This window comes from Paramormyrops kingsleyae, chromosome 1, assembly GCF_048594095.1.
Source record: "Paramormyrops kingsleyae isolate MSU_618 chromosome 1, PKINGS_0.4, whole genome shotgun sequence".
Lineage (NCBI taxonomy): Eukaryota > Metazoa > Chordata > Actinopteri > Osteoglossiformes > Mormyridae > Paramormyrops > Paramormyrops kingsleyae.
Genome location: NC_132797.1, coordinates 12,766,720 through 12,779,526, shown reverse-complemented (window position 1 = coordinate 12,779,526; position 12,807 = coordinate 12,766,720). Strand labels below are relative to the sequence as shown.

The 12,807-nt window shown below is 41.3% G+C and overlaps 1 protein-coding gene across 5 annotated transcripts in view; it reads left to right on the top strand.

Annotated features, from left to right (window-relative positions):
- Positions 1–933: 933 nt before the first annotated feature.
- The window catches only part of LOC111846508 (beta-1,4-N-acetylgalactosaminyltransferase 3-like), a 45,619-nt gene continuing 33,745 nt past the window's right edge, over positions 934–12,807 (top strand). For 3 of the 5 annotated variants that reach the window (XM_072709857.1, XM_072709853.1, XM_072709846.1), the window contains exon 1: positions 935–1,347. In XM_072709857.1, coding sequence (XP_072565958.1) covers positions 1,131–1,347 — 217 coding nt within the window. In that variant the 5' untranslated portion in view covers positions 935–1,130. Of the gene's footprint in view, positions 1,348–12,807 lie in introns of all 5 variants that reach the window. The other 2 variants (XM_072709843.1, XM_072709844.1) reach the window with 2 other exon arrangements.

The window sequence follows — 12,807 nt, the reverse complement described above, 5'->3', positions numbered from 1 at the left end:
AAAGTGAGGAAATGCCATCCGTTCCTTCTCTCTGACACATAATCCAATAGGCTGCTGCTATCAAGCACAGTCCATCCATTATTTCCCATATAGGTTGTAAAGACCAGCCAGGTGACCGGAGTACTGAGGTGTCTTACAATGTGATAATCCATCAGGGCATCTACTGTTTGCTTCTTCGATTTGGGGGAATCCAACGACAATATTGTACCGCCGGCGGGATTTGCATATCACAGCATGCCGATCGCGGGCCATAGCAAATAGCCCCTTGTGTGTATTTGTTACATGTACAGTTCCTGTGTTAGACCTGTTCAGGACTGTAATAAAAATCTCATTCTCCTCTGCTAACAAGTCTCCTTATTCGCCTCTGCTGCGATGACCTGCCATCTATTACAGCACTGCGCTGATTCATAATATTGCGCGGAATGGTTGTACACTGGCCTAAATAACAGTTTAAAATAAATTTCCACTGAATTACGCATGAAGTCGTGGGCTGGCATCCACAACAGGTGTCAAAGCAAAATGACTATCTAAAAAACAATAGATTTGGCATTCTGTGACACTAAAGAATATCTTCTTTTTGTCTTTTCCCACTAATATAATTTGCCTGTGAGCTGGAATAAACTTTTTTTAAGCAAAATGTCAACGGATCAACCATATTTACCGTGATAAAAATATAACAAATAACTTTTGTTTTGCACCTTCCACATGAAAATCAAAAATGCATCACACATCTCGCTAGTTTGCTTTCTGTAATTTTATTTCTTTTCCTTCCGACTTTGGAGTGTTATCCAATATGACAAACAGCTAGAGGTCCTTTCGCATTGTTCACGGCGCGGTGCATCTTACCTGTCCGTCAGCATCGTGTCGGACACGCCCTCGAAGGTGTGGCCTCTTTTTTAGCCCCGCCCCGGCTCTTTGTAACTGTTGACTATGGCAAGAAGGAGGAGTCACCTAAAACCGGTTCGCCTGTTGCCGACACGCCAGTACTGTCCTGTGTTTTTAGGAAAAGCCAGTCCGAATTTCGTTTCAAATCGTATCTCGTCTGGGAGCTGGAGCCGGGGCCACTCGGTGTCGTTCGGTGCCTCAAGCCGCAAATTGGGCGGAATGCGCGATGAATAGCTCCGCTCGCCATGAGCTCGGACGTCTCTGCTGCTACCGCTCAGTCCAACTGGCAACACATGAATCTCATAAGTCTGTCGGCGGTCTTCGCCAAAATGCTGCACTTTTTCTTCCCTCTCAAGAAACTGCGTCGCAATGCGAAGTACCTCATATTTACCTCCTTGCTGTCAATCGGCTTCTTTACAACCTACTTTTACTTCAAGGAAAACGCCGGTAACTACGGACTTGGTAAGTGCTGGACATGTGCTGTTTACTTTTTTCTGTGTATGTCTGGAATCTTTTATTTACTGTCTCATTCAGGGAGGAACCTGTTGTTCGAGAGCAGTAACGAGTTACCGAGGTTACTGTTTTCCCCTTAAACATGCGACCTTAGTCATTCGTAAAATATATTATTGATGCCCCAAGTGATACTACTTGATATGTCTGCTTTAGGAGCGAGTTTGGTCGTAAAGATACTAATCGTGAGAGTGGGTTTTGCATGTCAGTACTGAGACGGGGGAGTGGGATTGTAACTGGTCTCTCATTGGGAAAATTTAATTCCAGTTAACTTTGACTTGAGCATTCCCTACCACCTTGTGTTTAGGCGTAGGTGTGTATACTATTGTTTGTACAAACCTTATCACTCTGTTGTCCAGTTTTTTGTGTCGTGTACCTCGCCTTGTCCTGCCCTTTACTGCGACCATAACTTATACACATTTCACTTTGCATTATGTCATTTGTTCCAAGCGTCACATCCCTGACTTTCTTGAATCTCAAATGCCAGTATTACATTTTACATTTTGTATAACTTACATTTGTAAGTCTCCACTTACTTACATTTCTTTACATAGGTGTGTTCTGTTACCATTAAGGGAAAGCCAATTCACTGTCTCATTTCACCAAACTGGTGTGGCACACCTGCATAATGACAGAAATCCTTAATCCTTGTCTTTCTTCAAATGGACTGAGTCCATGAAAAATCTAATTTAAAACAATTTGCCTAAAAGACAGTAGATTTGATGTTCTGTGTCACAAAAAAAAGATCTTCTCTGTGCCCCCATTAATATCATTTGCTTTTGAGCTGGAATAAACTTTTTTAAGATTTTAAGTTAATTTCAGATGAATGCCATCTTCTTTTTTTGTTAATTTTCCCTTTCTGCTGTATACAGCTGCCTAGCAAATTTCCTTTGCCACCTCATGTCCTCACCAGCCTTCCTTTTGAAAGATGACTCCTCTCTGGGAACATGGGACAGCACTACAGACGTTTACTTGGATGTGGGGAAGCTGTGTTGTGGTCCTCAGTTTCCTGCGTATTAAACTGCCCCCCATCATGTGCACCCCAACTCCCCATGTCATCACAATCAATTTACCCAAACCCCTAACACCCCTGCAGTTTGCTCAGTTCCCCTACTTTGGTGTACTGGGAGATTGGATGAGGGCCAGGTCACAGGAGACCTATTGTGAACCTTGACTTTGTTCAAAACTTTGTTTCTGTGTGCTTCTGTATGATTAATTAATATGTACTGTGTGATCTCTCCTTATCAGGAAAGGGGAGTGACTTATTATCATGAGTCATAAATTTATCATGAGTGTGCTAGTGCTGATATTGCCGTCAGAATAACATCGCATGAAGTATGTATTCATTCACATGCACTGCCGTGAAGGCTGCCCTTATCTGAAGAGGAATTAGGACTTGGGACGTCCTCAGCTGTTTGTTTTTGCATATGGCTAATGGGTAGAACATTCTGTTGGTTGTAACCAAAAAGGGTCTCTAAGTTCTCTTGTTTTTTAATGCAGGTCACATGACTCTGAATGTTTATTTGCGGTTTTAACTTAACCAAGCACTTGGCTGTGTGAAGGAGAGTATTTGCAGGGGCTCTGTAATGCACGGCCTTACCCGGCCTCTGCTAAAAACGGGCCTCAACTAACCGACTTGAATAAAATTTGAAACCTAGAGTTGCCACCTGTCCTGTATTTTATGGGATTGTCCAGTTTTGAACGCGATTTGTCCCATATTTTTTGCATCTAGACTGAAATGTAATGTAATCTGGATCATTTCTTCATTTTTAATTTTTTAAATCTTTGTCGGAACTGCTACACGTTCCCCCCCGAATTGATAACTATACTAAATAGTATGGGGCCCCCTCTCGCAACTCAAACAGCCAAGGGGCTTCTGACTATGTTAAGGGGCCTATGATCTGTTAGATGTTAGTTTAATTAATCACAGGACACACAGTTCCTTTATGGAGGTACTCAGACAGAAGTATATTTCACTTGATGTAAGCGGATACTGACGGACATGCCCTTATCCAGGGCCAACAGAACGGCATGAACACCAGCACCTGATATACCTATTGAAATCGGCACTGCCAAGAATCAGGACACTGGCACATCTATTTACAGAAACAGACTTCAGTCATTTAAAAAGCCTGCCCTTTGTGAAATTGTGTTGTGCAGAATGTTATTATCAAGAACTATAATCTTGCTCTAATTTCTGATATGGTTCCTGAGGAGCACTGGTGACTTTGGCACACCCCCTGTGGCCTGTAGAGATGCAGGTGTCTGTGTGGTTGTGGGGATGTCCTGTCTGTGTTCGGATGGTTGTTGGTTTAAATCCCTTAGTGGATCTTCTGACTCTCACTCCACCACATGTTCCTGGCATCTTCTCAACCCCTCTTCATCCCTAAGGCATCAGAAATTAAATGTAGTGTGTTTTTGTCAGATGTATTTTTTTGTTTATTTCAAGCATATGAATGAAACCATTTTCAAGTTTTTGGAAATTAATAATGTTTTTTTTATGGGGAAAGAGTTTGTTTACATGCTACCACAAAAGGTGCTGCAGCAGGGGTGAGCTGTGTGGCTCATTGGGTGTGGATGGTCGCAGTTTCAAATCCCAGTGATGTCACCATTGAGCTCTTGAGCAAGGCCCTTAACCCCAATTGCTCTAAGTATTGACTGACCCTACTTTTCCAATTGTGTGGCACTTTGAATAAAAGCGTCTGCTAAAAAAAATCTAAATGGAGTATACTTTGCAAGTTGGAAGAGGGTTAATGGGAAAGTGTTCAGAAGTGGAAATGTGCATTTGGGGAATTACTCATATTAAATATTTAGGGTAAGTTTTTGTTTAGTGGGTAATTTCTCTGTAGGTATATCTGATGGCCTTACTATTTATTTAAAATATGACAAAACATTTCTATCTGGTGGCTTGTCATTATAGACCTGTGAGGAGAAGCTGATGCAAAATGTATTGAGAAAACTGTTTATCACCGTTAATCTCTCAGCTGATTTCACTAAGAACCCAGAATCAGCATGGCCCTTAGAACTAGGGCTGCAATGATTCATCGAATAACTCGATTACAAAAAATCCTCCATGCAAATTCTTTCGATGCTTTGTTTAATCCACGGGACTATGTACTGCTCAATGATCACCGTGTTTCACACGGAGGATTGTTACTGTCGCACAGTGTGCTTACACTGTATTACGTGTAGCAGAGCTGTGGATTAAGAGTAGCGATGCTCTATAGGGGCCCATTGTAAAAAATGGCAGGGAAATTTCCGGCAAACTTCGGGTCATGGGGACGGTTAATAGTTCCAGTCATTGGACGCTCACGGCATGCAGTCATGTTCATTTCCATTGCATACCAAGCACTTTCAGCGGCAACTTTTTTATGTTGATAAAATAACAGTTTTTTAAAAACATTACTACATTAGCTGTCATTGATATACTAAATATAATTTTGTTTTTATGTGCTCAGCATTAGCTGTTAATGTTAATCATAATTAATAGTTATGACCAAATGTAGCTTAACAGCTATCAAGGCTAATGTTCCCATGTCACAGATGATTTTGTCAGTTACTATTGACGCAGGGTAACGTTACATATTAAGTTATTCTGGTTATCGACGGTTTACAGTTAGCTGCACTGCTACCATGTTAATATACCTTATTATCAGTTTACGGCTCTCCTCAGGTCACATGGTTCAGTGAGAATTTAATACGAAATTTATGGCAAAATACCATGATTTTTTGTGGCAATTTGCCAGAAAAGTACCGCGTCACGGTAGTGACTGTATTTTTATGTGCGCTTTTAAAGTGCTGCATTTGTAAACAGCACAAGCTTGAACAAAATGTGCTTTTTTCCCACATTATTTTGTCTCCCTGATATTGAATTACTTAGAATATCACTGAAATAAAATAAAAACTTCCATATTTTTTTTTTTTACCCCTATTACCCCAACTTTTTGTCCCTAAAGTTCAAGGTGTGAATGGAACATTTCATAGTGGTACTTTTTGCAATGTTTGCCCAGTTTGCCCAGGTTAGCTTGTTTTGTGGATATAGAGTGACAATTGGTTTCGATCACTGGGCACTTTTGATAGGTGGTTGCCTTCTATACAAGTAAATAAACCGGAAGGCATATTTTGCCTGGGAGCCTTTATGAAACATTATACATTATAGTTACATTATACATTACATTATATTTGTAGATTATTTTAATGGGAAAATGTTTAAAAATTCTTTGAAAGTTTAACATTTCTATGTAAATTTTTCAAATTTTTTCCCTTAAAAATTAAGGAATTAAGTTTTGGCATGTTGCATGCAAATATAGCAAATTCTGGCTTGCCGGAGGACCAGTGATTACGATGTAAAGGTTAAATTTGTTTAGAAACTGTTCTTGGTGCTTGGGGAAAATGTATTCAATAAAAGTCTGCACAGTTTCACCTATTTGTGGTTTGACTTTTAAGTATGGTCTATATATGCTGGGTCACTAAAGATCCGAGGTACATAATAGTGAAAGTATTTTTTTCTTTTAAATTTTCTTTTGACAGATATTGTTTGCAGTTTAACCACCAAAAATGTTTCTAAAAAGCAAACCAATGATGGCTTTTTTTTCCTCTTTTGAATAGTTACTATTACTCTTTGTCTTTAAAAAGACAAAAGTATTTATTATCTGATTAATCCATGGAATAATCAATAGAATACTCAACTACTAAAGTAATCGATAGCTGCAACCCTACTTGGAGCTCCACTGAAGACATGATCTTATTCATGTAGTCCTAACAATCAACTCATTTAATCACACAATACTTGCTGTCACTGTACATGCTGCTTGAGCAGAACCCATTATCCGGAAAATTTGTTGAAAATGCATGACAAAAAGTTTTTTTTTTTTTTATGGGAGTACCCATGTTTCAAGGTAAGCACTTAAGAATAGCCTGTAGTTCTTTTCCTGTTTTGTTTTACGTTAATAAATTTGTATAAGGCTTATTGTATAAGTTATTTACACATTTATAAATTAGACAATGTAAATGTAACGCCATGTATCACTTTTCTTCTAGTAAACAGATAAACAGGGATGTTTGAATCAGTTGGCATGTCAACAGTGCTGTAGAGCCTCGGCTGATGGGTAGGGGGCCACACGGCCCTCTGTGTATAAGTGTGGGAGGTGGGTGTTGCCCCAGCTGAGGCCTCCCAGACAAAGATGGCTTGCGGACCTGTCTCTTGGAGACCTGACCTCTGTGGGCCTTTTGGATTCTCTGCCAAGCAGTGGACAAGAGGAGCAAGAGCTATCTGAGTGGTAGTGGGGGAGGGGGGGCTAAGCTGGTGGAGGGAGGAGGGACATGTGCCATGGGGCTACTGTTGCTGTGGGTAAGGGACAGGAGAATGGGAAAAATGCTCCTCAAGTTCACTGGGGTGTCCGGTTTATGGGTCTTAACGGCCAACACACTTAATCCTTACTCAAGCCTTTTTAGTGCCTGCTGTGTCAAAACAGACTGTTTATGTGTGAGTTGAAGCTAATATTAGTACCATGAACCCTTCTAAGGAAAATGGAGGTGCAGTGTGCCAAGGCTGTGCTTAATGTGTAGATGTTAAAGATAAATCAAGTCTTGGATTGATTACACTTGCCTCTTTTATTCTGTTCTCTGTCATGGCTATATGAGGAAGACGATTAATTGTTGCCCAATCTCCTCAAACATTATCTGTCCTTTTTAGAGGTGCACCGATCCACTTTTTCCATGCCGGTATGATCCCGATACCTGAACGGAGGTATCAGGATCTGCTGTTATGAGTACAGATCTGATACCAGAGGTCTTTTTTAAACTTTTTTTTAAATGCAAACGAAAAAGTATGCCAAAAAAGTACATAATGTACTGTTCCACCTCGTTTGTACATCTTGTTTTAAGTGTTTCTTGTTTGCAGTTCGGTTTCAACATCTTACACGCGAGCACATGCAAACATGCTTAAAATGCCCCACAGTTTTTCTCCCATTGGCATCTGCTCACTTACACTTTACTTCATAGCAGCCCCTCGTTTATCCCAAGCTCTAGCGAGTGCACACAACAGCCCAAGCTAGCGACTCCCAAATGATCCATTGCTTTTTTTCATATTACTCTCCTTGTCTCGCACAATTGCATGTCCTTTGTCTAGTGGGATTCTCTACTAAACTTTAGTTCCACCTCTCAAAACTTCATTTTTGCAAAGATTGCAAATCGCTGTGCTACTGCAAAAACTGTTGTTTTACGCATAGAATACTTCCAGATTCCAGACATGTTTGCTTTGCGTATGGTTTGCGTTAGCGTTCAGTTTGAATTTTTGAGAAAACACTATAATGGGAAAGCTGAGGTGTGATTAATTGCAGTAGTCGATTTATCGAGAAATAGGAGCAATCTTTTTACGGATTGTTGAAAACTAAATAACTATCAGACGTGGATCGGTCACATATGACTTTATACTCAATTCGTCTAATTAGGAATGGATCGGTGCCGATATTCAGGTCGGTGCACCTCTAGTCCTTCTGATACTGTACTGTCACATCAATATCAATGACATCAGTAGACCTCATGATATAATGGAGTAAATTAGTCAAAAGTTGGTTTTAATTTATGGGAAAAGATCTTTGTGTGTTATATGTCACTTATACTTGTTATATTTTTGCTAAAAACTGTGAATCAGTACTTATGGAGGTAATGGGGGGGGGGGGGGGGATGCCAGCGATTGGGTGGTTGCTAGCTGAAGCCTCAGCATAATAGTCTCATCTCCACTGGGCAGGCAGGTGTATTCGTTGTGTACCTTTCGGTTTACTGTTTTCAGCCCAGGATGTGCAATCACACAAATACATTTATTGACACGGGTGAAACCTAGCTTTACATGTAGATGTTCAACATGGAAAACATTATGCTAATCGTAGCTGTAAGCTGGGCATGGCTAATGTTACAGTAAAATCCCGTTATAACGGACTTTAAGGAACCTGGCAAAACAGTCCGTTATGTCCAGAGTTGCTGTATGCCCAGAACACAACTACAGGACACCATTTACTCATGCCACACCCCAGCAGACACACTTGTGGTATAGATTATTATATTGTACATGTAGTAATCCAACTTTACCTAACCAGATGCGTGACTATTAATAACCCCGACTACATATCTTCGCTGGATATCACCAGCACGCCACACGCCTGCATGTCAGTTATAGCCTAACAAAACTACAGCTAAAAGCAGCCCTGGGGAGCAAATTGTTTGTTCATTATAAGCAAAATTCCCTTATATGTGAGTCCGCTATATCCAATGTTTTTTCTGCATGTTCTTAAATGCCCGCGACCAGGACCAGCGGACCTCGTCCGTTATAGACGATATTCCGTTATAAGCGAGTCCACTATAACGGGATTTTTACTGTAGTGATCGTCATAAGCGGTTTAGGGAACATTTTTGGTTTCCTAATAAATTACAGCAACACAGAATAGTTGTCGATGAGACTGAGAGTCTGTCAGCTCTTATACCAGACTTGTATATGTTGCTGGAAATGCATCCAATATGCTAACCATTTGAGACGTCATCATCCGAGTGTGTGTACGACCAGAGCAAGGCAGAAACAGCCTCTGCAGGTTAGTCTCCCCGTGGCTTCTAAAGACACTTTCACCAGTAAATTCAGATCAGGCTAAAATTCCTTAGGGCTTTAGGGGTGTTTATCGCTACAGATGTGCAGCCATATTTGATTACATATCTGTAGATTAAGATGTGACATAGTCAGATTTGGGGAGTAACGGAATACAAGTAACTTTGTTATGTTATCTGGATACAAAAAATAAATATGTATGATTAGTCTTACTAGTTCTTTACTGTGTCTAGAGGGGGGAAAATGCCACGATGTTTACCCTGATAACGTTCTATAATCATGTATGTATATTTTTATTTGAACATGTTCTGTTGCCTAATAAGAAAGTGATCTTTACTCTTTACTCTTGTCTTTAGTTGGCATTAATATAATCCAAAAATAACTACAAGTAATTACATTACTTTTTTTTTGCGATACTTAGATTACTTAGACCCATACATTACTGATTACATTAACTAGTATCTGTACAGTATTACATTTTTTAAAATAACTTACCCAACCTTGGATTTAGTTTGTTATTCAGACATGAATAACTGTCTTGCCTAAGTATTAGATAGGGACCTGTAAAGGAGGGCGGGGTGCGGGGAGTGAGAACAATTACAAATATTTGGAACATAATTGGGTTGTTCTGGGCTGTGTGCCAAATATGATCTGCTTTCAAGTGGCTCAAGATCTCTAGCAGCCCCTTGCAGTTAGGTAGGCAGTAGTTCCTTGGATTATAATTTTATTACTTTATGGTTCTTTTTTTTTTTTTTTGAGCTCCTGGCCATTCCGTACAAATTTTAGTTTCTTTCTTCATTGGAGTGTTATTACTTTGCTTATTTACAGGTTTATGTATAGCATGATAGCCAGTATTACATGCTAACACTTCTGCTGCAGGAGACCTGTGTGTTTGTGTTTGAGGTTGGGCTACGCTAGCGTGGCTGCCGGGACCGTCCCTGCAGGCCGCTGTGTCTTCCCCTTGGCGTCTCCCATGGTGGGGGAGGTAATTAAAGGCCCTCTTTCTCCTTCAGCTGGACTTTGGAATACCTTGAGAGCCCACAGTTTTATGTGACGGTGTCTGCTGGGAGTGGCTCCTCCCTCAACCGATGGGAATATAGTCCCAGGTTGGCTGGGGGGCGCTGTGGTGAAAAGTGTCGCACGGCGTAGGACACGACCAGGGAAACAGGCGAACGAGAGCAGGAACGGGGTTAAATAAAAGGGTTTAATGGGAGAACGCAAGGGCATAACAGGGGAAACCACGGCACTGCAATGACAGAACTAGGGAAACAAGCTCTGACGTGGACTTAAATACATCGAACTAATACAGACAATTGAAAACCGCTGTGAAACACTGGGAATCGACATGAAGTTAACGAGGGGGGCGTGGCACAGGAGGACCGGCACGATCGGGGTGTGACAAAAAGCATGTCAGAATTGTTGGAATATAGTCAAAAGGTGGATACAGAGCTGCTAGGATTCGGATAGCACTGTGCTGCAAGTGCCCTATATTTGTATGAATTATGTTTAACTTGTTCTGGTTTTTAACACATTCCATGTGTTTCCTCTTACCTGACAAGCCTGTGTTCTCTGTGCATATTTATGCGTTATGCTGGCCGATAACCTGCAGATGATTGATTTGAGAAGATGTATGAAATATCCTTGACCTGTGCTGATGAAAATTCCCATACAAATGGTCATCAGTAACGCAAGCGTTGTTTCTTCCCAGTTGTTCAGAAGTTAAATGACCATACGATTCCTTTATGGGCATCACAACAACAACAACAACAACAACAAATTTATTTTTGTATAGCGCATTATCACAACATTACATTGTCCCAAAGCGCTTTACAGCATCCCCACCCAAAGCCCCCAGTGAGTAAGCCATAGGCGACAGTGGCAAGGAAAAACTCCCCAGAAGGAAGAAACCTTGGGAGGGACCAGACTCAAAGGGGGAGCCCATCCTCCAGGGGCCGGCAGGGAGAGTCAAATACAGTTAAATCTGAAACACAAACGGGGAGCCGGTGCCACCACTCCCTCCAATCGCCAGGCAGCCAGAAGGCAGGGAGCGGGTCATACAAGGAAGATGACACAGGCAGAACGGCGAGCTGGATGCACGGACGTCATTGGTAGTGGCGACGTCACATGTTGCAGGGTGTGCTGGACATCTTGATAGATTGAGGGCTCCAGGCAGCACCCCCCAGGAGAAGGTGGTGGAAATAAGTAAGGGAGACTATAGGCAGTGCTAAAAGTTAGATGAGTGCAATATGAAGTGCAATGCTCCGGCAGATATGGCTATGGCAGCATAAGTAGGAGGGAGAGGCAGGTGGGAATGCAGGCATGGGGAGTCCCTGAAATGTTAGCACTCCAATCCCACAAGCAATTGTGAAGCTAGAGTGACAGCACTGTCAATTCAGTTTATCCAAAGCCAATGGCACCGATCCCCACCCAGCTCTACACCTCACACTATAGGTTTAACTGGGAGTGAGAAGCTAACTAGTGCTAGAACTAGTGTCCCTATAAGCTAAACTAAATAGGTGTGTTTTTAGTCTAGACTTGAATATTGAAAGTGAGCCTGAAACCCGCACATCCGGTGGAAGACCGTTCCACAGCTGAGGAGCTCTATAGGAGAAAGCTCTGCAACCTGCCGTAGATCTTTCTACCCTAGGTACTAACAGATATCCCGCACCTTGAGATCGAAGCAAGCGTGGGGGATTGTATGTGGTCAGCAGATTATTAAGGTAGTCTGGTGCAAGGCCATTCAGTGCTTTATAGGTTAACAGCAGTATTTTATAGTCAATCCGAGACTTAACTGGTAACCAATGAAGGGAGGATAAGACTGGTGTGATGTGATCAAATTTTTTAGTGTTTGTGAGAACTCTGGCTGCCGCATTTTGTACCAGCTGAAGTTTATTTAAGGAACCAGACTGGCAACCAGAAAGGAGGGCATTACAGTAGTCTAGTCTGGTAGTTACGAAGGCATGTATTAATTTTTCTGCATCACGAAGTGAGAGCATCTTACGAAGCTTGGCTATGTTTCTTAGATGATAAAACGCAGTTCTAGTAATACTTCTTATGTGAGCATCAAAACATAGATCTGAATCTACTAGAAGACCAAGATTTCTAACCACTGTGTTAGGTTGTGTAGGAAGGCCACTAATGCTGAGGTGGTGAAACTTATTTCTTGCAGCCTTGGGACCAATCACCAGTACTTCTGTTTTTTCTGTGTTTAACATTAGAAATTTTTTTGCCATCCAGCACCGAATGTCTAACAGACAATCTTCTAACCGAGATAAGAGTGATGTATAATCAGGGTTAACAGATATATATATAACTGTGTATCATCTGCATAACAATGAAACCCAACACCATGTTTTTTAATAATGTTACCAAGCGGCAGCATGTATAGGGTAAACAGTAGTGGGCCCAGTACTGATCCCTGTGGGACACCGTATGTGACTTTGGTGGCCTTGGATGATTCGTTGTTCACATGTGCATACTGATAGCGATCAGTTAAATATGAGCGGAACCAAGAGAGTGCTGTCCCTGTAATGCCAACTACACCTTCTAACCGGTCCAAGAGGATATTATGGTCCACAGTATCAAATGCTGCAGTTAAATCTAGTAATACCAACAGCGATATCAAGCCACGGTCAGAAGCCATAAGTAAATCATTCATTACTTTGACTAGAGCAGTTTCTGTGCTATGGTTTGGTCTAAAGGCAGACTGATATAATTCATTAGTATTATTTTTTTGTAGGAAAGAAGACAACTGACGAACTACAACCTTTTCCATGATCTTTGAAATGAAAGGAAGATTTGAGATTGGTCTATAG